This window comes from Amphichorda felina, assembly GCF_050947745.1.
Source record: "Amphichorda felina strain 45539 chromosome Unknown scaffold_2, whole genome shotgun sequence".
Taxonomy (NCBI): Eukaryota; Fungi; Ascomycota; class Sordariomycetes; order Hypocreales; family Bionectriaceae; genus Amphichorda; species Amphichorda felina.
In genome coordinates this window covers 165,565-190,883 of record NW_028145048.1, presented here as the reverse complement: position 1 = coordinate 190,883, position 25,319 = coordinate 165,565, and the positions used below count along the sequence as shown (strand labels likewise).

The 25,319-nt window shown below is 55.8% G+C and overlaps 7 protein-coding genes across 7 annotated transcripts; 1 reads left to right on the top strand and 6 right to left on the bottom strand.

Annotated features, from left to right (window-relative positions):
* Positions 1-1,320: 1,320 nt before the first annotated feature.
* ACO1O0_001613 (Metallo-dependent phosphatase-like protein) lies at positions 1,321-3,217 on the bottom strand (the record flags this gene model as incomplete). The annotated part of the gene is made up of 2 exons (XM_083191096.1): positions 1,321-2,986; positions 3,045-3,217. 2 exons carry the CDS (start codon positions 3,215-3,217, stop codon positions 1,321-1,323), a joined length of 1,839 nt encoding a protein of 612 aa, XP_083052310.1.
* A 1,523-nt stretch (positions 3,218-4,740) lies between these two features.
* ACO1O0_001612 (uncharacterized protein) lies at positions 4,741-5,129 on the top strand (the record flags this gene model as incomplete). Its single annotated transcript, XM_083191095.1, has 3 exons — positions 4,741-4,759; positions 4,815-4,952; positions 5,023-5,129. 3 exons carry the CDS (start codon positions 4,741-4,743, stop codon positions 5,127-5,129), a joined length of 264 nt encoding a protein of 87 aa, XP_083052309.1.
* A 649-nt stretch (positions 5,130-5,778) lies between these two features.
* Positions 5,779-7,026, bottom strand: ACO1O0_001611 (uncharacterized protein; the record flags this gene model as incomplete). Its single annotated transcript, XM_083191094.1, has 1 exon — positions 5,779-7,026. The coding sequence occupies one exon, from the start codon at positions 7,024-7,026 to the stop codon at positions 5,779-5,781; it is 1,248 nt and encodes a 415-aa protein (XP_083052308.1).
* A 1,282-nt stretch (positions 7,027-8,308) lies between these two features.
* On the bottom strand, positions 8,309-11,364 carry ACO1O0_001610 (uncharacterized protein; the record flags this gene model as incomplete). The annotated part of the gene is made up of 3 exons (XM_083191093.1): positions 8,309-10,525; positions 10,581-11,183; positions 11,233-11,364. The coding sequence occupies 3 exons, from the start codon at positions 11,362-11,364 to the stop codon at positions 8,309-8,311; spliced, it is 2,952 nt and encodes a 983-aa protein (XP_083052307.1).
* Positions 11,365-13,420: 2,056 nt separating this feature from the next.
* ACO1O0_001609 (uncharacterized protein) lies at positions 13,421-14,392 on the bottom strand (the record flags this gene model as incomplete). The annotated part of the gene is made up of 1 exon (XM_083191092.1): positions 13,421-14,392. The coding sequence occupies one exon, from the start codon at positions 14,390-14,392 to the stop codon at positions 13,421-13,423; it is 972 nt and encodes a 323-aa protein (XP_083052306.1).
* Positions 14,393-15,468: 1,076 nt separating this feature from the next.
* On the bottom strand, positions 15,469-19,601 carry ACO1O0_001608 (uncharacterized protein; the record flags this gene model as incomplete). Its single annotated transcript, XM_083191091.1, has 4 exons — positions 15,469-17,966; positions 18,035-18,253; positions 18,302-18,373; positions 18,428-19,601. The coding sequence occupies 4 exons, from the start codon at positions 19,599-19,601 to the stop codon at positions 15,469-15,471; spliced, it is 3,963 nt and encodes a 1,320-aa protein (XP_083052305.1).
* Positions 19,602-23,539: 3,938 nt separating this feature from the next.
* On the bottom strand, positions 23,540-24,130 carry ACO1O0_001607 (GFA family protein; the record flags this gene model as incomplete). The annotated part of the gene is made up of 2 exons (XM_083191090.1): positions 23,540-23,790; positions 24,079-24,130. 2 exons carry the CDS (start codon positions 24,128-24,130, stop codon positions 23,540-23,542), a joined length of 303 nt encoding a protein of 100 aa, XP_083052304.1.
* Between the last annotated feature and the right edge of the window lie 1,189 nt (positions 24,131-25,319).

Sequence of the window (25,319 nt, the reverse complement as noted above, 5' to 3'; positions counted from 1 at the left end):
GTGGCAAGCCTCCTATTCATTTCATCGAGGGCGAGCATGAGGATGGTAAGCAACATGGTAGCTACTCTCCGTCTGGCGGAAGGCCCTCTGGTGGACATCATCCCTCCGGAGGCAAGCCCCCTGTTCACTTTGTCGACGGCGAGCATGATGGTGGCAAGCAACATGGTGGCTACTCTTCGTCCGGTGGAAGGCCTCCGAGTGTCCACGTGCCCCCCGGCGGTAGACATCACGGTGGTCACGCCCCATCCGGCGGGAAGTCCTCTGGAGGTTTTCCTCCATCGGGAGGTAGGCATCATGGTGGTTACTCTCCCTCTGGCCAGAAGGGAGCCCACGTTCCGTCAGGAGGCAAGCAATCTGGTAGCTATTCCTCTCCCCCTGGTAGAAAGCATCATGGTGGCACCTCTTCTCCATCCGGTGGAAAGCAGCACGGTGGTTACTCTCCTCCCTCCGGTGGAAAGCATCATGGTAGTTACTCTCCTCCATCTAGCTATAAGGGAGGCCACACCCAGTCAGGAGGCAGGCCATCCGGTGGCTACTCGTCCCCCTCTGGTGGGAAGCAGCATGGAGGCCAGTCGCATGGAGGCAGACCTCAAGGACAAGCTCCTCAACACCAGCCTTCCCCACCAGCTCCCCAGGCCAAGACGTCCCAGAGCAGCGTCGCGGCCACCAACGGCCAGTGCACGCCCGGCACCTACGCCTGTACCACCAACCCCAGGACTGGTGTTCCGGGATGGCAGGTCTGTGATGTGAGCAGACACTGGGTTGTAAGTCACTCCACTGCTCTGCACCTTTGGCCCCTTACTTGCGTATATTGATTGGAATGAGATGGCTGACTTGATTAGTATGCCGGTGACTGCCCACCCAACACCGTCTGCAAGTTCTACCCCCCGAGCAAGAGTCCGTACTGTGTCCCGGCGGACTTCCAGTTTCCCTAGGAGTGTACTGGGGGGATGAGTGTTTGCGAAGCTCCGTGAAGAGGCAAATTGTTTTTTTTATCTTGCCCCATGATGTTGCTGCATCCTGTAATGTTGTTTGATTGGCAAGGTGCTCGCGGGACAGAATTTCAGCGGAGCTGGATGGAAATGGGGTCGCGAGAGGTTCACCATAGGTTGTTCGGTCCTGTAGTAATGTTATCCAATCGGACTAAGGACCTTTCGTCACATCAATCAGAGTTGTGGCCACTGGTGAACTGAACAGTTGGTTCTTTATTCGAGTATTCGTGATCCGTAAGCACCTGGTTCCATGCTAAAGCCAGTACCCAACCTAATATGCGTAGCGAAGTTCGTATAATACCATTGTGCGCCTTCTACCGGATGTAAATCAGCAATCTCCCTTCCAGTTCTCGCTGATCCACTGCGACAGCTTGTACGTCAGTATCCCCTCCATGTAGTCCTTGACATCGTCATCAGTATAGTCGCCACCGCTGAATTGGAGCGCCGGGATGATCCACGGCTGGACAAAGTCGATGAAGACCACGTCGACCGTCTCGGGGTCCGACCCATCCTCCGGGAATGCAATCTCGGACTGGATGCAGTTTGGCTGGACGTGGAAGTCGAGCTTCTTGTGCACCGTGTCGTCGCCATCGGTGCCGAGATCATCCTTTGTCGTGTACCCGCCAATCAGATCGGGCTCATCGTGGTGGCTCAGCGCCTCTTGTGCATCGCGAAGCTCGAGATGAGGGTCCTGCTTGTCACGGATGGCCGAGGGGATGGGGAACATCTGGTCGGGGTTCGCCATGAACCTGGGGTCGGCCCCGTTGGTGGCCAGAATCCGGCCACCGCTGTTGAGAAGATCGACCACCTTGTAGGCAACCTTGTAGGGCACATCGGGGACATATCTGAACCCGCTGGTGAAGGGGCTGATGATGTAAGTCGTGCCACGGGTGAAGGGGCCTTTGAAGATGTCGAAGCGGATGCCGCCAGTGTTCATGAGCGCCACGCGCGGCTTGTCCTTGCGCTTCTCGTTGACAATGACATCCGGGAAGATCTGATCAGTGATCAAGGAGTAGATGTTGTCCTTGCTGGGGTACTCGGCCCGGCTCATCCAGTAGTTCTGGGGAGCGCAGCCAAATTTGTAGTCAAGGTCGAGAGCCTGTCGAGATTGGTCGATCATCTTGCTCACTCTCTGGCCGTGCTTGGTGTGGAAGGTGGACTCGTTGAGGCCGGTATGGTGGTACATGCCATAGAGATTGTTGTCCATGTACTTGCGGGAGAATGTGGGCGTGCTGCCAAAGTACTCGGGCTCAACAGTGCCTGAAACGCCTTTGCTCCTCTTCGGGATGTCGTCGATGGACATCCAGCCGATCGTCTCCATGTATCGCCCGCTGGCCATGGCGAAGGACCTAGAGTCAAACTTGCGCGCATCACGGACATGTGCGTGCCCGCCAAAAAAGGCAATAGGCGTGTCCCAATCCTCCTTGCGTATAGCCTTGAAGATGATCTCAAACTCCTCCATGCGGAGCCCAACGTGCCCAATGACGACAAAGAGGTCAGGTCTCTCTTTAATGACGTCCTGGAACCAGTGCTCCTTGATGGTGTCCTCAACACGCTGAACAGCACTATTGTTCGCGTTACCAGTGAAATCGAAAATGAAGCCCATCGCAATAATATCCAGGCCCTGGTTCTTGGTCGTGAACCTCCGGTAGCGCTGGGCCATGGGGGACCGCTCGCCCGTCTCGACATCAACATAGTCCAGATTTGAGGCGACGTATTTGCCCTTGAAATTAGGGACAGTCGTATTGTGTTCCCGCTCGATCGAGTAGGCTTGGTACAGCTCGTGGTTGCCTGTGCAGATAATATCGACATCCTGCTCGGCGTAGATATCGTACTGGAAGAGTCCTTTGGGGACGGAGGCATCGTACAGCCCGTTGCCCTCGATTCGGTCACCGGTATCGATGAGGAGGAGGTCGGAGCCCTGATCGTCGGCCTTCTTGCGCAAGTGGTGGGCGAAGGAGATGTAATCGCCCCAGTCAGCTGAGTACTGGGGTCTAGCAGCTGTCAGTACGGGGAGCTTCCGTAGTCAGCCGATAGCAGGATGAAACTCACTCCTGAAGATGGCCTCCCAGCCATCCGTGCGTATCAGTTGTGTGAAGGAAGTTGAGCTGACCCCAGGTCAAGTCTCGCATGGGGGCCGCCACGGGCTCGACAGCTCCAGGCTGGGCAGCGAGAGCGACGCCAGCGACGGACGCCCCGAGGAGTGTGCTCCTAGGTAATATCATTTCGAGGTTCGGTGCTCCCGATAGGTCTAGACCACCATGAGGATGAAGAGTATGCCCCGGCGGTGGGTCAGATTTTGCGTTGATGAAAAGGAGATCAGCTCTGCGAAGGGAGCTTGATGAAAGCGACGAGGGCGCGACGAAGCTTCCCCCGTCGTCAGCTGGCCCCCAGGCACCTGACATCCTGACATCAGCGTCGCAGCACAGGTGGGGTCAGACGGCCCCGTTCAGGGCCGTCCAGAGCCGCCCAGGGCTGTCAGTAACCCGCTGCAGGAGGGGTCAGGGCCCACTCAGGGGACCCCGTGCCCCTGGCTGCCGACGACGTGTCAGCGGATACGTGACACAATAAGTCAGCAGTTTCCCAGCAACGACATGCTGTGCATGGAGGGACTGGATTTCTGTCACCTATTCATCCCAACTCTCCCCAACCTTCAATACCCACGTTGACAAAGCGGCAAGCGGCAACATGATTACAAATTCCCCGCGATACACCCATCGCCGTAGGCTCCAAATCTATTTCTCGTAAACGTTGCATTGACTCTTTCAGTTGGAGATGAAACTTGGGCGAGGCGAATTGCCACAGCAACATTCCCCGAACCTCTCTACGACCCCTTCTCAGCTGTAATCCACCACCATGATACAAAGCGATTCGGTGGGTTCCCTCGGGAGCCGCCAGGATGCCACGCACATGGACAAGAGACAACGTGGCCGATGTCAAACGATCACCAATGGGGGAATAATCAAATTCCAGCCGCAATTCCACGCGGACGGTTGGCAATAGTTTTTCAGCCTCGCGAGGGATCGGGGATCATAGTCCGCCTGTCAGCAACGGTCGCTTAATTGTCCGACTCTATCGCTTGATACCGATGACCGAATCCCGACTAGAGAAGGCTGTTTTCTTAAGAATGATGGAAGCGAGCCGGTCAAGGAATATAAAGGTCTTCAGGTTCTCGTCTGGCCTATATCATCAGGCCTCGGCTCGTCAACGATCTCATCGACTTGGGTTACGCTTTACCGTACGCATCGGATCGCCAGAGAAACAATCCGAGCTGCCCAAAGTACACATCCAGAACCTTCCAACTCGTCGTCGCATTCATCGGAAACGCCTTTAACAAAATTCTAGCACCTGAGTCTAGATCGAGCGCGTTCCAATTCCTAACACCTGTGCACCAACCTTGTGCGGGGTCAAGTTAGTGCCATCACGCTCAGGGTCCCCAATCTAGCATCGCATTCTGCGCCGGTACGAAATACGAAGCACGCCCCCCCACCTGCAGATCTTGGTACTCCCGGCTTCTAGCCAAGCGACTTGTCTAAGGGAGGTCAGGAATATTGGATGTGTAAGTATAAGTGGCGGACCCTAGACTCCATCCAAGTTGGTGTTGCCATCACTTCCATCGCCCATATCAACGCTTCTTATCCGACATCACTGGGCATCTGTGTCTCGACGCGATCCCACACTAGTTGCGGCTTTTGGCTCTCTTCCAGTGCATTCTGGACTAACGTTCGTCCCAACGTAGTACACCAAGATGCCGGCATCCAAAGATGGTACTTCCACTTACCCCTTCTCAACGCCTTTCAAAGTCATACTGACATCTTACAGAATCTCCATCATCCCAACCCGCTACGCGGACGGATCAGCAGTACCTGGAGATGCTCGCCAAGGAGTTCAGCTCCATCCCAGACCGTGAGGTGCCCCCGCCAGAGCCTCAAGACGAGGACCAACTAGCGGCCATGAACCGTACGTCTACCCCTGCATGGCCTTTGCAAGACAGCGAAACTAGCAGAGTGACTGATGTGCTCTTTCCCAGAGACCACCAAAATTACCCCCAGGCCAGAGAAGGAGAGCATAGATTCGAGAAACGTCGTCATCGCCAAGACGATCCGCTCCGCCATGGCCAACGTCCGCCTCCCTTAGCCCACGATTTTGGGCACTGAACTCGAGACCCCCCTGGACTGTATCTGGCAATGTCCCTGTGGGTTTGACGGACCGTCCATTCTGCCTACGCCAACTGCCACTGGTGATGAGTAGCACACGACAGGCCACGCCAACCTTGTGGTAAGATGACTCTAAGGAGTCCGGATCCTCACTTGGCCATCTGACCAAACGGACAACCGATATCAGCAACAACCACCCTTCTATTCATGAATCACCGCTCAAATTTTTCTTCGCCGAGCATTGTACACTAGGGGCAGAGAGAGGTACAGAAATGGAGGTTTTCAACTGGCGTTAGGGTCAGCGGCATGGATCGCAATGTATGGATTATAATCCACTCTGTGACGAGGCGTTGTAAGATTTGGGGAGAGCTTCAGGTAATAGTGTAGAGTGTACAATCATATGAATGCCATTAAATGCTTGTCAGCTGCCCTCCCCCAATAGAATACTGCAGCTCCTATATCTAAGGACAATCTTACTTGGGATATGACTGTATACAGTATGTTCTATGCTACCGTTGATATTCACCATTATCAACGATCTCATCTAGATCCCTAGAAATCATATACGCAGATGTATATAACCATCATACGGCCACGTCTCCCGAGACCCATTCATCGGTATCCAGGGTCTACCGCGACGGCCCCGCCTCCGGCTCCTCCAGAGCCTTCCGCGCCGCGTTCAGCGCCTTGAGCTTGGCCGTGCCCACACCCAGAACGCCCCCCTCCTGGTTATCCCCCAGCCACGGCTTCTTGCTCTCGCCCAGCATGCTCCCGGAGAGGAAGTACGTCACCAGCCCGAGGATGATGCACACAAAGGCGATGGGGTACATGAAGTGCACTCTGAGCTTGAAGATCTTGACGCCGATGATGACGCCCCAGAAGTTGGCCGTCAGCAGGGAGATGTTGTAGAAGCCGGCGCTGGCCATGCGCAGGACGAGGGGCACGAGGGAGTAGAAGAGGGTCAGGCACAGGGTGAAGCCGACGAGGTAGCCTGCGACGTCGCCGTTCCAGGTGGCGCTCTGAAAGGCGGCGCGGTCGAAGATGGCGGCCTGGACGCCGTTGATGATGATGCCGAGGAGCCCGATGAAGGACAGGACGTGGTACATCGGGGCCTTGGAGACGAGCCACTCCTCGAAGACGTTGCTGAGACCGTAGCAGGTGGCGCCAACGAGGGCGAACATGTCGCCCTTGATGAGGTGCTCGCCAGGTCCGCCGTTACCACCGGTCAAGTGGTCGGAGCCGATCAAGATGCCCATGCCGCCGCAGCAGATGAGGATTCCGACGATCTGGAAGATGCGGTAGCGCACCTTGAGGGCAAGGAAGGAGATGATAACAACTACGACAATGGCCCAGAAGTTGATGAGCTGCGCCGAGAGGATGTTGGTGTACCGGTAGGCCAGGACGGTGAAGTAGTTGCCCTGGACGTCGAGAAAGGCCATGATGAGGTACTTCCACCCATGACGCCAGGCGACTGACCCCCATGCCCGGGGACCCTCCTTGACCAAGAAAGTGGTGGTGTAGATGACGAAGATGAGTAGGTAGTTGAACATGGTCTGGAAAGCAGGGATGCTCGTCCCGGCCTCGGAGAGCAGCGAGGTGAAGGTGTTGGTCGAGGTGATGCACAGGGCGAGGACCTGGCCGATGGCGAGGACGATCCAGAAGTCGGGCGTGGCGAGGTACGAGTACCAGTGAACTGACTTGTTCTCGAGAATATGGATCCCCTGGCCGACGACGGCGTCTTGGTCGGCATCCTGGTCCGTCTGACTACCAGCACTGTTGCCAGCTATCTCCTCCACAACGGGAGACTTGTCGGGCCCAGCGTCGCCGTCAGGCACAGAGGGGGTCTTAGCCCCTGTGGTAAGATCTTGAACCGCCATGTTTTCGTCTGTATCCCCGAGCAGAGGCTGATATGTATACCGTTCGCGATCGGAAGGTGGACGAGTCGCGGAGAGATCGAACGTGCGGTAGTCTGTCGAAGGCGATCCCATAGGTCTGTATCATCATAAGTCCATGGTCGTGGTTCCCACCTCGTGAGGCCACATACTCTCAATGTTCGGATTCTGTGTAGCACACTCTTTTGACAGTGCCTAGTAATGATACGTAATGGTTGATACTTCAGGTATTTATATGCAATGGTAGAATTGCAAGTCTTTCTTCATCCCCAAAAAAGACAGCAAGCGCAAAGACTTCAAGTCGCTTGCCGTATGTCCTATTGTGTCGCGTACAGCATGAGTCTGCGCGACCGGGGCGCAGAAGAGGAGTCGATGTCGATGGGGGAGCTGGACATGGGGCGGGGTTATCGGGGGGGATTTGCTACGCCGGCAGCGGTTCGGAGCGAAGCGCGGGGTAGGAGAAGAGGTGCCGCGAGGGGACCTTCTCTATCGTTGGAGGAGGACTATATGCTCGAATAGGAGCCGGCAGAGACGCGGCAGAGGACAAAAAGGGTGCACAGCCTGGGATGAGGCAGCGCGGGACGAGATGGAAGAGGGAGGGGGGAGGAGAGGAGGGGGGGGAGCAGTGGAAAAAGAAGCATGCGAAAGCATGGTAGCGTCCACAGCGGGTGGTTGCAGCGGGTGGGGGCGTCCCCCCCCTCCCCCCCCCCTCCCAAAAAACTCGCATTCCAGGTGCCATGAACGCTGCGATTGGCTGCTATTAGACTGGAGGTTGAATCCTTAACTGTATTTCAGAGCCTGTAATTCGACGGCGACTCTCGACGTCCTGGGAAATGTTACCGAATTCCATGCTGGAACAGAGATGATCATGGTTGGAATTCCGAATCACTGGCACGTGGGATCTCACTAGCGCCACTCAGGGTCTAACTTACTTTATGATTCTATCAGGGTCTTATCAGGGCCGCAGGGCATAACCAAAGTCATGTCCAAAATCCCACAAGGGTATCCAAGTGATATATAGTACTACGTATATATCGTCACACCGCCCCGTGCAATAATGATCCAAAAAGACTCCAAGAAAGAGCAAAACGCTTCGCTACGCCGGCATAAATGGCATCAACATCTCCTCCGGCAAAAAAAAAAAAAAGGGTATACGGTCCTCGTCCAACAACAAAACATCATCCCCCAATTCCACCTCTGCAAATATAATCCCACATTTCCATATGTAAAACGCTGCAGGTGTGACATGTATAATAACACATATAAATCACTTGGTGGCTCGCGGGCCTCCTCCGCCTCCGCCATTCCTCTTGAGATGTCTCAGCGCACGGTCGTGCTCGCTGAGCAGCTGCTTATCCTCCGTCACTACCAGACTCTTGTCCTCGAGCCCGTCCGTGAAGGACTTGTCCCCGAAGCGGAATTTCTCCCGCAGCCCCTCGCTAGGTGGTGTCGGCGTGGAGGAGCTGGCGGCGTCGTCGTCGGCGTCAGGCCAGAGGATGCGCCGCGCCTCCTCGTCAGTCAAGGGCGGCTCCGACACGTACTCAGCGTAGGTGACGGTAGGCTTAGAATGGGTCTGCTTGGAGGGGCCGCTGCAGGATCCAGCACGAGGTGCGGGCCGCGTGGATGTGATGACTGTTGTAATCCCCGGCGGTGTGATAACGTCGCATGGTGGAGGTGGGTGAGGGGGCGGCACAGTGTAGGGAGCTTGAGGAGGGCTTCTCGCATTCGTCGACTGATCTGCTGATTGTGACCTTACCTGGCGCATCCTGGCCTCCCTCCACAGAGACTCGGTGATGGAAGGCGCCGGCGTCCCGTTAATGCTCTCCCCGTCGTCAAACTCCGAGTCATCATCCACGTCCCCAGGCAATGTCAGGGTATCGCCGCGATCCTCCGGTCCCGTGGCCCGCATCTCGTCCGATATATCCTTCGGGACCTTCTCTTCGGCATTGCTGATGCTCTTTGGTAGAATAGGCTGCTGCAGACCAGCTTCCGATCGGACACGTCCGGCACGGAGAATGTTGCGCATGAGGTACAGCTCGTGCGTCTTGTACGTGTCGTACCACCGACGGTTGATCATGGCAGCCGTGTGCAAGTCGTCCAGGTCATCTATGTAACTCAGCACTTTGAGCCGAACATGCTCATGGAATTCCGTCGCAACGCTGTGGTGGTTCCGGTCATTGGCCGCCATGCGATCCAGGCCCCAAGTAATCACCTCCTGGGGCTCCGTCTCGCGGTGCTTCGATAACGCCCATCCGTGGCTCTTGCCGCTGACGTCGTGCAGCGTCAGCCCCGATACGCTGTTGAATATGTCGTTTACTGCCGCCCTAAAAGAGGTGCTGGGGTCGCAGACGCCACCCCGGTGTATCGGTGACAAGGGACTGGGTACGCGTCTCAGAGCCTCCACTATCTGTGCGAGGCTTCGAGCCGGCTGCTGCGCCGAGTCCGGCAGGTGCGTCAAGACGCTGGGGCGTAGGATATGGGATAGAAGATTCAGCTCGTTGTATACAAGCATCATCCACCCCAGGTTCCCTGCATCGCACCAGTGGCTGCCCTTCGGGCACCGAGGCGTCGTGCTGAGTACCGAAGCCGCCGGCGGAGGAAGTGAGGTGCCAAGATGGTTCCCACGCAGATCGGAAGGATTGATGGGCTGTACATCGTCCGCCGGGTTCCTGGTCGGCGGGCGGATGTACTCCTGGATCGCACTCGTACAGCACGCGTACACCTGCGCCACCTTGGCGCAGCGCACGGCCCAGAGCTTGTCTTTGATCTTTTGCGGCCACGGTTTGCTCTGCAGGTCCCTCTCGTCCACCAGGTTCAGTATGGCGCTCTTGGACATGCGCGTGAACAGAGTCCGAAGGCCAAAGGCGTAGCTTATGGCCAGCATCCCATCGGGCATGTCGTCAGCTCCCTTGTGCATCCACTGGGGCAACCAACGGTGTTCGACGACAAGTTCCAGCGGCGACGTGCACTTGTACCTCATGCAACATTCGGCAATGGCGACAAACTGGTCGAAGGTGACTTCCCGGGGGACATTCTCGTTGTGCAGGTGTGCGCCATGCAGCAAAATCTCCATGCACTGCAGGTTATTTGTTTCAAAATGCGGCATACGGTATAGCTTCGCCTCGGAGCCATCCTTGCATATGTACCGCGTCGCCGTAGAGAGTGGCAGATGGTCGTGAATGTCGTCATTATCGTGCTGGTAGACGCTTTTGGCGTGGCTGGAGAAGATGCGTGCAAAAATGGGGGATGTCTCGGCAAGCATGTGAGACGTGACCCGGAATTGCAAGACAGGCTCGCTATCAGTCGACTCCGGGTGGATGTTGGCGAATTCAAGAATGGAATCGCCACGCGGAGAGATGACAATTTCCTTAATCTTGCGATCGGGCGAGATGCCAGACTCGCCCGCTTGTACAAGGCCGCGGATTTCGACCAGATCTTGCTTGACTCTCTCGTAGTTTCGGAATCGGATCTCGTAGCGAGGGAACTGCCAATGTCAGTCACTGGGGCCCACGGCAGCCACGGAGTCAAGTCAGACGTACGAATTGAGGATCAGCGGACATGACCCTTGTCACGCTGGCGTTGCGCATTCGATGAACCGCCTCCCTCCGAAACCGCTTGTTATTGAACAGCGACTCCATCATATCCGGCGTCGCATCTGGCTCAAATTTCTTGTACGTCTCGGCAAGGTTGATCTTGAACCACTCGGCCAGCGATTCCAGTTGCCCTCTCCACTCCCGCACGGTGTTGAGCCCGGCCTCGTTCAGGTGAGTGCTGCGGCCCCCGCTTCCCGTGACAATCTCGGTGAGGCTGCGCCCGCTGAACGAGCTCCTCTGGTCGTAGAGTGGATTGGGCGATTCTAGTGACGAGTCGCGGCGCAGGTTCTCCGTCGCATTGGACGCATGGCGCGCGGGCTTGAACTCCTCGTGGAGGATGGCATAGCACAAGGCGTTTGCGCGATCCTTGTGCTTGTTGTACACGTCGTAGGCGCCGTCTACCTCCTTGGGCCCCGTTGGCCCCGTGCGCATGCGCTGGACAATCTCTCGGAGCTGGCGTTGACTGCTATCGGAGGCCTCGTGGATGATGGAACTGCCCGTATCGGCCCTGAGGCCAAGAGAATCGTGGGAGTCGGTGTCGTTTGAGCGCTATTGATCTTGTCAGCGATAGAATCAGACAGACGGGGGTCGTTCCTACCGTAGCCCAGCTCTTCACATCCTTGGAAAGAATGCTAGGCTTCTTCCGGATCATCGGGATCATCCGCCATTTCTTACTATGGCTGCCCGCGGTGCTCGTGTCGCTGGGCTGCCGGTGGAGCATATCGGGCATCGCGGTCCGGGGTGATGCGGGTTCAAGGGGCCGCGACCGGACACTGGAGGAAGACTTGAGCATGAGCTGTGGTGTGGAGGGGACGTATATGGGTTTCGCGTCGTTGGTTGGGTAGAGGTGGTCCTTGGGCAGGATGCTTGGCGGACGGAGCAGTCGCGCGAGGTATGGTTAGACGACAGTGACCACAGGGGAGCCAGAGCTAGGTATGGCTAGGAGCATTGTAGCCTCGAGCCGGTCACTGCGAGGCAGCGCACGGCGCAGAGTTTGGAAAAGGTGATAATGTCGATGTCGGTGATGCTCCACGAGTTGTGTCGAGTCGGAGTCGGGAGTCGAAACCGGGATCTCGGATGATCGTCGCTTTTTGGCTGCAAAGGCTGGAGTGAGGAAACGGTCGGGTTGGGGTTTGCAGATCGGCTCGAAGGGCTCGGGAAGCTTGTATGAGTGGGTTGACGTCGTCGGTCGGGTGTCAAACGGGCTCGCGTACGTCGGAGGAGGGGTGAGATGAGGCTGCGGAAGTGGCGGCGGCGGCGGCTGGAGAAGGTCACCAGACGCAAAGGAGTCGCTGGTTGGAGGAGAAAGCGATGCTGTAATAGGGACTGTTACTAGAGCGACACCATTGGAGGAGTCATTTCGTATCGCGCGGGTGCCTGGTCGGAGTGGCAGAGTGCGCAGAGTGTGCAGAGTGTGCAGAGTGTGCAGAGTGTGCAGAGTGTGCAGAGTGTGCAGAGTGTGCAGAACAGGAGAGAAGCCCAGTGGTTGCTGCTTTTGGGGGAGATGGATGTGATGGGGAGATGGAGTGACCACCTAGGCGTGGTGGTGTTAAGCCTTTGGGGCTAGGAAGGTGCTGTAAGCCTGGTTCGGGGAGAGGCCCTCCACTATTCAGTGTCTCTCTGCCGAGAGCACCCGGACTCTGCACTGGGGGGGACGGGAGGTTGGCGAGGGGTTGCGGGGGTCAGCTGTTAGAGCGCTAGTAGAGGTACTTGCAGCCCCTGCATTGTGTGCGTGTTTCACCAGTACCTGCAGTATAACCCTAATCCTCGTGGCGCCGAATCTGGGGGCGGGCCAAGCCCCAAAAAATAAGCCCCCCTGCACCCGCGCCCAAACTCGAAGACGGGAATTCATTCATCACTTTGCACCAGCATTCAACAGCTGCCTAGAAACGGCTGACTCGCTGAGGCTCTGCCGCCCTGACCAAGCCGGCCAGCATTAGAGCTGGGCCATGAACATTGCCGCCAGAGTCAGCACGGGAAGTGTACGAGTAGGCCCAAGGCCCAGCTGCTGACTGCCTGGTTTCGTCTCAGCCGTCCCAGGCCAGCCAGAACCCGAAACCGAGGGATCGCCGATTCGCGGAGGCACCGGCGATCAAGAACTCGTCCTTCCGGACACGGCATCCTTCGATGCACTCGAATGGTTTCTGTGACGAGCTCGCAAACCCCTCCCCATCGCCCGAACTAGGGCTTGAAAACTTGGCCTTTAGGGTCGTTATTGGCGTCAACCAAATCAATGATTGGTCTGTGAAACAGGAGCGGAGCTCTGTCCTATCACCCTGGCGCGCTCACAAGACAATACTAGTACCCAGTACTAATACCGTTCGTTTGTGGAAGCTTTAAACTCGAAACAAGTCCTGCATGTTCTACACGAGGCGACCCGATGTAACGGCCCCCCGTCTGCTATGGAGCACCACCGTCGCCGTTTCACTCGCAAAGCCACGTGGTCGTGGTCGTAGCAGAGAGCAGACCCCGTGGCTTTCTCATTGCTCACGATTGAGGCGGCCGCCAGATCCTTGACTCCCTGTGCACCTGGCCAGCGCTGAATGCGGGCCCATGCGGCATAACACTGGTGCTGCTGCATGGGTGGTGCAGCAAGGATCCCGATATACTAATAGTATCCGGATGGTATATCCACATTGTCGTCGTATACAACCCAATAGGCACTACTATGTAAGTTAAAGTGGTAAGCAATAGTACGGATACGTCTCGTAACATAAACCCATTACCTAGCAATGTTCGCAAACCACAGTGTAGTTAGATTCGCAAAAGTCCTCCCAGCCCACCCATCAGCCCGTCTTATCCGTGCCGTCCCCAAACACAAACACCACCCTCTCCTTCTCCTTGCGACCCCAGACCTCCTCCACCTCGCGCACGTCAAACGCCCTCACGTCGCCCTCCACCATGCCCTTCACCTCGGCCAGCAACTCCATCATCCCCTCCATCTCCTTCCCGTCCATCTTTTTTCTCCCCCAGCTCGGCGGCCCGGACCCCCGGATCGTCACATCCCTCCACCGCAGCACCGGGCCTGGCACGCCGGCATCCGACCCGGCCACGTTCCCGATGCTCAGCCACGTCACCGCCGTGTTCACCCCGGGCTGCGCCAGCACCACCCTCGGCCACGGGCCCCACAGGTAGTCCAGCACCACCTCGGCGCGCGCCGCCTCGCCAAACTCCGTGTCCCCCGGCCGCTCCCCGTCCAACACCACCCGCCCGTCCAGCCCGTCCACCTCGGCCAGCGTCGACTCGCGCCGCGCCGCCCCAAACACCCTCCCGGCCCCGAGCTTCTTGGCCACGTGCACCGCCAGCCGGCCGCTCATGCTCGTCGCCCCCAGGATCAGACACGTCCACCCAGGGGCCAGGTCCGGCGCTCTCGCCCTCAGGGCCATCCAGCTGCTCATGACGGGGTTCATCAGCGCGGCCACCAGCACACCGTCCATTTCCGACGGCACCTCACACGTGCTCTGCCGCGGGATGTTGACGTACTCGGCAAACGTACCCGTGCCTGTGGGCGCCTCGATGGTGTGGAAGTAGACCTTCCTACCGCTCTGCACCTCTGTGCCCACCCCGTCCACCCCGGGCACCTGCGGCAGTGAGCCCGACGTCCAGTGTCGGCCCGTGGCCCTCGTCCTGACGAGCTGGTGCAGACCGACTGCCTGGATCTTGATCTGCACTGTGGAAGGAGATGTCGGGGTTTCTGGGCGGGCCTTGGTGGTGAGTTTGGGGCCCGCCGCCCAGTCGAGGATTTGGACCGCCTGCATGATGCTGAAATATGTGTATCGAGTAAGATGGTAGATTTGTTTCACTTTGGGCAAATTAGACGGTCTCGACTTGTATTCCATTTATAGTTTTCTTTGTTGAAGGCGTGAGTGTAGGATCTAAGCCTTGACATCAACGTCTTTCGGATGCACCGGGCAACCATATTAAACGTTACTAACTCATACTTTGATCTATTTCAGCCACATAAATCACCATGAACGCGTCAAAATAAAAGGAGCACTCGCTGAATTTGCTACAATCTCCCTACATTCATTGGTTGTGTTTCGGCCTTTCAAACCTACCGATACCTTGGCTTCAAGTTGTTATCCTAGGGTAGGTAATTGGAGGTCCCAGCCAACACGCCCCGTCGACGCACCACCTCGCTCAGGCGAGTTTAAGAGCACAAAGTCTCAGCAATATCTGCTGGGGACAGCTAATCGGGGCAAAAAGCTGATTTCATTTCGCTTTATTATTCGCTATGTCTGCCAATGCTTTTGTTTCTAGTCACATCCATCTATACTGCTTCATCCACCCGTTCCATAGTCTGTCTGTGTCTGGGGAGGGCCATATGAAACCCTGAAAATCAAAAGTAACCGCGTGACGAATAGACGCCTCCCCTTGTACCATATGTGCTGTTCTTGGCAAATGCAAACGCCTTAGTGCTGCCGGCCCTATATAGACGCCATGCCTCTCCCTAGTCTGCGTCTCTTTTGCTTCCCTCCTTGAAAATCAATCATTGCTCCGTCTAAGACCTCTTCGAATGCGCATTGGACGAATCAACCTGCCAAGCCATTCAATACCCTGGTAAAGTCATTCATCACACACTGGAACCAGATACTGTCAAATGTCCAAGCCCTCGCGGTCTGTCTGCCGCCTTCAATGGGGTTATCAGCCGACACTCGTGGCGTCGACTTGCCACGGGTGCGTCCAGCTCCATTACCGGAGGCTGTTCTATCCAAGATCGAAAACACACTTCCAACTCAGCCAACAATGTAGCCCTGGAAGAATCATGGGTACGTTTCCAGAACGCAAGTTGTTCTTGAACAGATTTTGATAACTGTATGAGCGACGGGTCGCCCTAACCGCCTTTGCGCTCCGATGTATGTTTCGGCTGTGGTTCCGCATTGCCCGGCTGGGTCGTCGACGGTGCTTTCTTCTTTCCCTTACCGGCCTTTTGCCAGCCTTGGTCGGTCTCGCTTCGAGCACCTCGGACATGACCGCCTTCCCTTGAGCCATTAACCTTGGGTGTCGGGACCACTGCCTTCGCATTCTTGGATGGCTTTGTAGCCTCTTGGCTTCGCTGGCCTTGCTCGTCAAGTTTCGAATTCTGTCTGGCAGACCCGGCGGAGCTCGTATGTTTGGCATCTTGGGAGTGGCTCGCCTTGCTTGTTTTGCTAGGCATATCGGGCTTTCGTGCAGACGTGGGGGACGGAGCATGCGTCTCATAGACGGGGGAGAGAACCTGGCTCTCTGGTTCGGCCGGCCTGCGCACATGCCTGTTGGAAATCGCGAGATCCAACGGGGCAATCACAGCATTCTGATGCTGCGCCCCCGGAATCATTCCCCCGCTCCCGGCAAACGTGGATTCTTGCGCCAGGTAGCTGGGTGTCATGTAAGAGGCGCTCATCAGAGCCATGCGTTCCCGGAAGGACTGATCCTCAGCACCCTGAGCGGGATTGGAATTTGATCCGTTGACAATGATCGGAGGTTGGTCTGCCGCTGTAGGGGGTCCCTGGTCTGTTGACTGCGGTTGTTGGCCGGTTGTTGGCTGGACCTGCTGGGTAAGCATATGATGACCAACAGCTGGGGTAAAAGCTTCCCCAGGGGCCGGTCCCTCGGTGGACGATGCCAGGCGCGAAGCGGCCGATATTCTCGCCTTTGGACCAGAGCCGTTAACTACAAGTGGCCCGTTCTGATTCCGATTAGGAGTACTAGAGCCGGGGACGGCTGCTGATGTTGAGGCCGAGGTAGTCCCAGTTGAAAACGCCCGTGAATGCCCCATGGGTGACGGAGATCTTGATGTCCTCTTCATCCTCCTGTCAAGAATTGTCTGAGGCAATTGATCGGTCGATAACCGCCTCCTTCCAGGGTTCGATGATGAAGGCTGATTAGCTAGGTCCCCAAAGGCGATGCCGTTAGATGCCATCTGAGGCTGCTGGGCAGCCCTGCTTGTGCCGGGGCTCTCCGAAATGTACGTTGCGTACTTGGTCTCCTCCGAATGCGGAGGCGTGGAGCTTGGCTTTGGCGTCTCGTCAAACTCGGCGTCGTCAGGCATAAAGCTCGGGATCGGAATGCCGTTAGGGTTCCTGGAACCAACGCTAGAGACCTTCGTGGCCGACTGGCTCGGTGATAGATATTGCCCTGGTAGGGTCGGTTGCGCTGCAGATGGAGAACGCGCCGCCGGCTGAGATTGCGATCTAAGCGAGCTGCTGGAAGCCGCGGCACCTTTGTCTGTTGTCACTGTCGACCTCTGCAATGGTCGACGATAGTCCTGACCTGTCCCACTCGTTGTTGCGGGCGAAGTGGGATATCCCGCATATCCGGTACCTGCCTGGGTAAATAGCGGCGATCCTAGGGTCATGCCATAGAGTGTGAACAGATCTGGTCTCAGCGGCGCGGCCATCGGTGGCTGGTTATCGAACGAATTTGTCCTTGAGCGGTCGGACGACTGGCTCTGCCCCGTCGAAGCAGATGCCATCATTGGGTGACCCATGCTCTGTTGCTGACCAAAGGCAGGGGCCTGTGCGTACAGGTGCTGCATTTGTCGGAAATTCTCCTGTTGGTGTAGGGCCAGGTGCGTAAGAAAATCTTGAGGATACTGGATGCCTAGATGGCCATTCGGATACCACGACAGATCCTGCTGAATATTGACGGTCGGTGCAAACATGGTGGTGTTGTCGTATCCGGCAACTGTCGTGGACGTTCTCCTATTCGAGCCGGGGCCGCCGCCGCCTCCACGGTGGTGATTGTTATGCCGGCCACCTCGATGGCCACCGCGGCCTCCTCGTCCCGAGCCGCTGTGAGTCTGTGAAGCGCTCCGTAGCAAGACGGGTCGAGGTTGTGAAGGTGGTCTGGTCCACACACGCTCCTCCTCCTTGGGGAAGACGTACTCCTCGCACGCTTCTTCAAATTTTGCGGCCGAAATGAGGTCGAAAGCTCGCCGTAGTTCCATGTGCAACCCTCTGAATGAGTACTCATCGGCTGTGTTGCCTAGATTCCGTCCATGGTTAAAAGGCTCCTCGACGCAGAGTTGGTTGTTAACTGCGAACTGCCAATTCTTGTCGGTCTTGGGAATCATGTTTCCGAGTCGCACAACAAGGACATATTTATCGTAGTCAAACTCGTGCGCATAGAACCGAAAGAATTGGAACAAGAGTGCGGCTTCGGAAGACTTATTCTTAGCGCCAAATCCCCGCAACTTCTTAAGATTATCGGCGAAATCGCTGTGGGCACCGTTCGGTTTCTGGGTCTTGTAGGGAAGTTGATGAAGCGAGGGAAGGACAGATGGAGTACGAAGCTGCAGGAAGGCGATGATGAGACATATCCAGGTATACGAGCTCAGAGTGCCGCCAAAGGCTAAGGCACAGGTTAGCGACAAAGTCCGGGTCACGCTGATGCGCCAGCAAACGGGTGCCAACACCTACCCGCATCGTTGACGATCCTCCTCCTTGTCCAGTACTTGATGATCATCATCAACTGTCTGACCCGCGGATCGATCTCCACGTATACTCGGATCATGCGGGTATTTTCAAGGGCGAGAGTGTTGTTGACGTTCATATCGCAAGCCAGGCCAAGCTCCGGATCCCATATTTTGACGATAGGCACTTTGGCGGCTGAAATACACACCACCTTTTCCATACCCCCTACTTCTTGTTAGTAGCCATCGACGGATTCTCCTTTGGATGACATACGTCGTGCGAGGAGATCCGCAATGATGCAGACGCCCTCCATTTCCTTCCATGTCGTGGTGATGCAAATGTCCACTGTGACAAGGTTAACAAGGGTATGGATGAGGGAACAATAGGGACGACACTAACCATCTGAATCATCTGAGCAGAGCAGGTTTCCAGACGAGCCGAAGAGGTGCGCTCTGATGTCATGTCCCGGCCACTCGTCGTTGAATATCTTTTCTAGCTTGCGCACCAGCTTCTTGCGCTTCTCCTCTACCTTCTCGCTCGGTAGTAACCTGTCGTAGACTTCGCGCATGTCCGTTGCCACTTTGCGCTCCTCCTCTTCCGTCAACTTTCCCTTGATCTTACCCAAAGGAATCTTCTCTAACCGCTCATTCCCAATCGAGTAAGGCATCCTCCTTCTGGAGTTGATCTGAGAAGTCTCATACTTGCAACCACCTTGGCGGGGCGGTAGAGGCCGCAGCGACGGGATAGTGCTATTGTTCTCGGAGTACGCGGAGCGAGGGGACGGATTGGTAGTAGCTTCGTTCGGGGACGGATCACGAGACCCGAACGAGAATTGCCGACTGCGCTGGTGCGGAGTTGAGGGTACTGAGCTCGATTGCTGGACACCCTGCGACTGCGGCGGCGACGTGGCCGCAGCAGCTGACCGATTTGTCTGGCCCTTCGGCTGCTCCGTGGTCTGAGGCTGTGTCTGCCCTTGCCTAGGATTCATCTTGTTCGACTGGGTCTCCTTGGGCTTCATAACGGAGCGATTCTTATCCGGGTTGTGGTGTGACCGACTCCCATGGCCTCCAGCTGCTGTCCCCTTTCCGGAAGAGCTGTCCTTGAGCGACACCTTGCTAGAAGATCGTGATCGAGGCCCAGCGTGAGCGTTGGATGATGAAACGACAGGAGGGAGGGGTGCCGCCTGTAAACCCCCGCCACGGGATGGCGAGACGAGTCTATTGTAATGGAGGAGCTGGGCGTAGTAGACGTTCGACTGATGGGGCAGCCAGTAAGCGTATGGAAGTAGGTCGACGTGTGAGGAGAACTGCGTTGAGCCGACGGTAGAAGGAGGAGCGGCGGCGACGTCTGTCGAGCCGCCCAGAACGTGGGCGTACGTCGTCGAAGATGTCGTCGCGGTTGTGGTCGCACGGTTGATCGAGGAAGAGGCAGGTTTGGCAGAGGAGGCAACCTTGGGAGGCGCCGTCGTCAAGGATGAAGTCGTAACGTTCGCAGAGGAACTGTTTGTCCAGGCCGCAATGGGAGGATAAGAATAAGACTGCTGGGGGTTAGCCGTAGAGGTGCTGGAGTCCATGAAGCGAGTCCTGCTCCAGCCAGCTGTGTCGAGGTGCGACAGACCGTCAACGCGTGGCTCGGCCAGACTGGCAGCGATTATTCTGATGAAGAGACAGGGCTTGGATCGACTGGTTGACCGCCTAGGGCGGGGCGTTGACGCAGCACCGGAAACAAACGCGAGGGAACCGACTCGTCTCGCTCGATTTCAATCGTAGGGCACGTCGCGACCGACTTGATCGGGCTGGATTTATCACCGAGATAGGCGGGAGGAAGTATCGTCGTCGACCAGCGGACGGCTGCGGGGAGGCAAGCGAGCGGCAGTTCCAACCAGCCCAAGTGGTTCTCGGTTTCTTGGAGCGCGCCAGAGAGCAAGACGCGGACCGAGAAAAGCAGAGACTTTGAAGTCTTGCGCGGACCGAGTAGGGAAGCGAGAGCGAGGGCTCGGTGCGTCGTTCGGTGCGAGGAGTCGAGGACGAGGAGAAGCGGAAGCTGCCCAGGCCGCGGGACTGCTTTGGAAGACTCTCGAAGTGTGGCAATGCAGAGCAGAGAAGAGCACTCGCTAGACAGGCACGTAAATGGTAAGAATGGACGTCGGCAATGGGTGCAAACTCGCTCTGCGGGATCCTGGTAGGGTCGGCGAATAGAGAGAGAGAGAATGGGGATGGGGAGGCCGATCGAGCGTAGAAGAGAATGGTACAGTGCTGGAATGAACAGGTGATGTCTGGTAGGAGGTACAATGCCGTCCTGGATCCCCGATGGTGGTGGATTTGGGTGGATGGTTTGCCAGTCCTTAGCGGCGGCGGTGGTGGTGGTGGTGGTCGTGGGTTCCAGTATTGGTGGCACGGGTAACTGGGAAAGGGGGTTCTTGTTCCGACTCGACGCGTGGGGCAGCAGCCAATGTCGACCTGTGCAACCTACAATTATGTACCTGCGCAGCGCGGCCTACTAATAAAAAGAGGAGCACCACACACAACGGGGCAATCGGCAGTCATCAACAGCAGCCCACAGCGAGCAACTGCGAACGGGTGGTGACAGGCTGACAGCTGGGTGAGGTGGTGATGGGTCGGTGATGCCAGCGCCTCATGGGAAACAGCCGACCGTTGTTGATACTACTAAGGTACTTGCTCGCAGGTACGCCAGGCACGAAATGTAAAATTCACCAATGGTGGCACACACTCCCAACATCGTGCGCCTTGTCTCGAACCTTGTCATCTAGGCAGGGAGCTACTCAAATCCGGAACGCTGTATGTGAGTCCGTGCAGGAAATTTGAGCCATGAACTGTATGCGAATCGCTGAGAGCAAACGTGACAACCGGAAGGCCAAGCGCCTGGTGGCCTGGGTTGCCTGGATGGCAGGAATCCATGAACAGACTCAACAGTAGGAAGTGATCGGGGGATACTAGTTGCGGACCCCAAAGCGGGCCAGAGCCAACCCACTGCACTGCACTTTGCACGTTCGGATGGAAACTTCAGGCCCAAAACCACCCAACGCTGCGCTTTCAAGTTCCAGTTTCCAGTCTGCCTGCAGGTAGGTGGTGCTTTGATGGCCTGCCTGCTTGCAATCAGGGCTTGCCGTGCCGTGCCGCGCCGCTTGCCATTTCTCGTGCTGTAACCTGGTTTATTCGCGCTGCTTGGCCGAGGGGGTCTTCATCTGTCACCGTGAGGTCTGCAACGCTCCTTCTACTACATTACCTGCTGGCCAGAGTGCGCCTGCCTACCTAGTAGCTACCTATCTACTCCGTACTCCGTACCTTATCCCTCTAGCTTGCCTCAATGTCCGACTGTGCAGCAACTTCCCACAGCGGGCTTTTCACTGGTTCGCTTTGGTACCTGCCCGACAAAACTACTGCTGCAACTCCACCGCGTACCTGAACCAGAGCACATATCTCAGCGCTTCCATCGCAACGACAGCAACAACAGCCCTCAGTTGCTTTGATATATTAATAGCAGCGAGCCTCAGTACTTCTCCGCTAGTAGGAGGCTGTCTGGCGCTATAGAGGCACGATGCTTTCCGATGCCACCTCTAGGGACATATCTTGAGTGCCCGGGTAGACCAGTCAATTTGCCATTTTGGGCATCCTAGGAATCCTAATGTTTGGGGCGATGTGCACTTACCTGAGAGGAATCGCGCACCTGCTCCTTTCACCACCAAGAAAGGCACCCGTGGACAAGCAAGAAGGATCCCGAAAAAGTCCATGTCTCTCCATCTCCGACTTGGCGACAATAGCACGGTCTAATTGCCACCGGCAGCCGCTTGCAAAGGCCGTCATTTGCGCGCTCTGTGAATCAAAGACGGGGCTGATTGCCATTCACCATCATTAATGATGGCTGCAGGGGTCGACGTTGGCGCCGCCGAGATCTCCGCGACCCTGAAATGTCCCAAAGCGCACTGTTTCACAGTGACTGCGGCGCCAAGTCCACAGTGCGGGGTAGAACCCCTAGAAAATACCTCTGCTATCGGTAGCCATCTATCAATGAATCCATCGATGACTTGGCGGTGCGTTTCGACATGTCTCTTCATCAATCAGCACTTGTCTGCAATCTCTCTCCACCATCTCGTTTGCCTTGACCATGCGCACCCACCTTTGCCACCTGGAAACGCTTGTGTTACAGATATAATTCTTTTTTCTTCTTTATGACGTGCCTTTCTCGTGGCTCTCGCCCCTCTGCTCTTGGTCTCTTGTCTGCTGTTTGCTCTTGCCATACCACCCTGGGCCCTTGGCGGGCCTGGGAAATCGGACGGCCTTGAAACAGCATGCACTAAATGGAATCAGCGGCCTGACTCATCTAATACTCGTGCTACCTCTATGCGGCCTTGCCGACGCATCTTCTCCTCCTCCTGCTCTAAACGGGACGAATGGGAGACTGATGCCTGGCTCGCCAGGCCAAATACATTTACCCCCAACACCTTGTGCGTCTCGTGAGGCTCCCCAGCTGAATCGCCTTTGATGCTGCTGAACACAGCCTGTCAGCTGTGACTCTGGGAAACAACCAATCCTCCACTCCGATCCTCCGCTGCAATGCGCCCGGCGACGTTCCCATTGAGACACGGTCGATCACAGGGCTGGTTGTTCCAAGTTACATGTAAGCTGATGATACCTAGTACTTGATGTCCCGCGCCGTGATCCATCTTCATTCCCTCCAAGCGTTCGCTTTCCAAACTATTTACTTGAATCCCACACTTGAAAGCACCTGGAATTCCGGTTTTGGACCCGTCCCTGAAATGTGGTCTTACCTGTCTGTAGAGGTGATGCGCCTTCCCTTCGGGGCTGCATACAATATGACCTCCCCCGCCGTCTTACTGCGTCAAACTTCGGGCTTTGACGCCGCAAATGGAAATCCCGGGCGATCCGGGATTTGTCGACCATGGGAAAGCGAACTTGTTGGTTACACTTTCGAGACCCTGAAGTAAACCCTGACTCACCGGATAGAGTACTATGATGACGATGTAACTGCTGATCCTGGAATGTTGTGTTGGATGGCCGAACCTTTCTTCCAAGGATTCGCACACAGATGACACGGTAAAATGATACCTAAGGAACAATGATATTAAGCAACAAAATCACCACAAATCCATTCTACATCCCGTTGGCCATCTCCATACGTTGTCGACCAACAAGTAGCAACTCCCGCCCACTAACAAACCCCTAGGCTCCAGCAGGAGTAAAACCTCGTTGGCAACCTCATCTGCTATTCCTTGTCGTTGGGAGGTAATGACCCCAATTTTATCGTCGTCGAAGAGAAGGATTTCACGAGTCACCACTTGCGTCCAGGAATTGGCCACGGTCGTCCTCAATGGGGCTGAGCTCTGGTTCGCAGATAGAACGTTCTGCCCTTGAGGGCAATCTTCCCGCGAGACTCACGCCTATGATGTTTTCCCCCAATCATCCGCGTTCATCACTTTTTTTTTTTTTTTTTTTAATATCCAACTAAGGAAACAAAGCAGCATACATTCGCTTAGCCAAACTGGGGCTCCTGCTTGGCCCCGTCGCACCCGCCGAGGTAGGTGACGCGATCCTTGCAGTAAAACTCAACCCCAATCTTGCCGCTGAGGCTGGCAGCTCCACCGTCGAGAGCTCCGGCCTTGACGCACGTTGCATCGGGCATAAGCTCGAGCTCCGTGTAGAGGCTGGACCCGCAGTTGGAGCAGAAGAAGTGCTTGTTCACCTTGCCCGACGCGCCGATGGCGTCGTAGGTCTTGGGGGTTCCTGCAAGTAATATGGTTAGAACATTGGACCACGAAGCGTATGAAGATGGAGTATGTACCCTTTGTAACACTGAAAGAGGTTCGAGGGACGACGGCGTTGGAGGTGAAGGCACCTCCGGTCCACTATTCGGGTAAGTATTGACATATTCACCTGAGGAGCAAGACTATTTCCATACCTTTTGGCAGTCGGTGCAATGGCAAAGCGCAGTAGCTCCAGGCTCGCCTTTCCCCAAACCCCATGGTCAGCACACCATCTTCGGTCGTGGAGCTCATCGAATCGGAACCCTACCGGTGTACTGGAACTCAATCTCCCCACATAGGCAGCTCCCCTTGGTAGTCATGGTGTACGTCGGATGAGAAAGGGTAGTTATAGGGCAATATTGGGTGTATCAGAGGACATCAAGGTTCTCATGCTGCCTAAGAGGTAGAGTTCATAGACGCCAGCGCCCTTTATACGTACGGAGAGGCGGGGAAAGAGGGGTTTGGGGATGCATGTAATACGAGTGTTGGTACGTAATTGCCTCGTCCCTTCTGGCTGTATTACATCCGACGTTAGTGGGTGTATCCATGCACCCGGATCGGCTCCGCAGTGACGTTCCGCATATGGCAATGATGACATTTCGGGCATGACCCCGTTCAAGTTCCGGAGCCGCCCATATCTCGGCTCCGGGTTCGAGGGCTGTAAAAAAGGGCCCAGGATGATTGATTGCATTTTAGATCCCGGAGGGAAGAATACCTAGGATGCTTGTTCGAGTCGGTCATCCACAGTTCTAATGTTCCTCAAGCCAAGTTTGATACTGTCAACAGTGCCAGGAGGTTTAGGGAAAGGTGACCTAAGAAGCAGGCAATTTCATGGTTGGCGGTCCCTATGTTACGAGCTTGCTAATAGGACAACTGTTCGCCATGGCCACATGCCAAGGTGAATTATAATCAAAATCAAAGAGTTAGTCTAAGAAGAAGAGCACAAATTAAGGAGCCCGGGAACTCTCATCTAGACACTTGATATGTAGCAGCAACCTCGAAATAGCCATCAATCTCTAGAAAAGCTCATGTTATAAGATCAAGAGATTTGTGTAAATTTTAGTAGCGAGTTGGCGAACAAGGCCTCTTATGAGAAGGTGCGGGCTAATACTCATACTGTAGCCATCCCCTAGGCTTGGGAACGACTTTAGATAGATTTCGGGTACTGAGTCGAGATGTGATAAAAAGGCGTCTACATGGGCCGCGGCGGGTTACCACAAGCAATTGACGCCAGAGAATGGCCATGAGAGCTTTGGCCACCAGACCGACATCAAATGTATGGATTCCTTTTCAGACCCAAGTGCAGCATTTTAGGTACGAGGATGTTTCAATATAGCTCAAGACCAAATCAGTCAGCGAATTGACGGACCCCGCTGGGAGGCTTGATGAGATGGTGTATGTATATAGTACCCAACCCACCCAACGCAAAAAAGCCCAACACGTGGTCTTGCATTATTGTGGCAACCTTGGGGCTTTTAGTTAAACTTTGACTTCTATTGTGGCATCTGG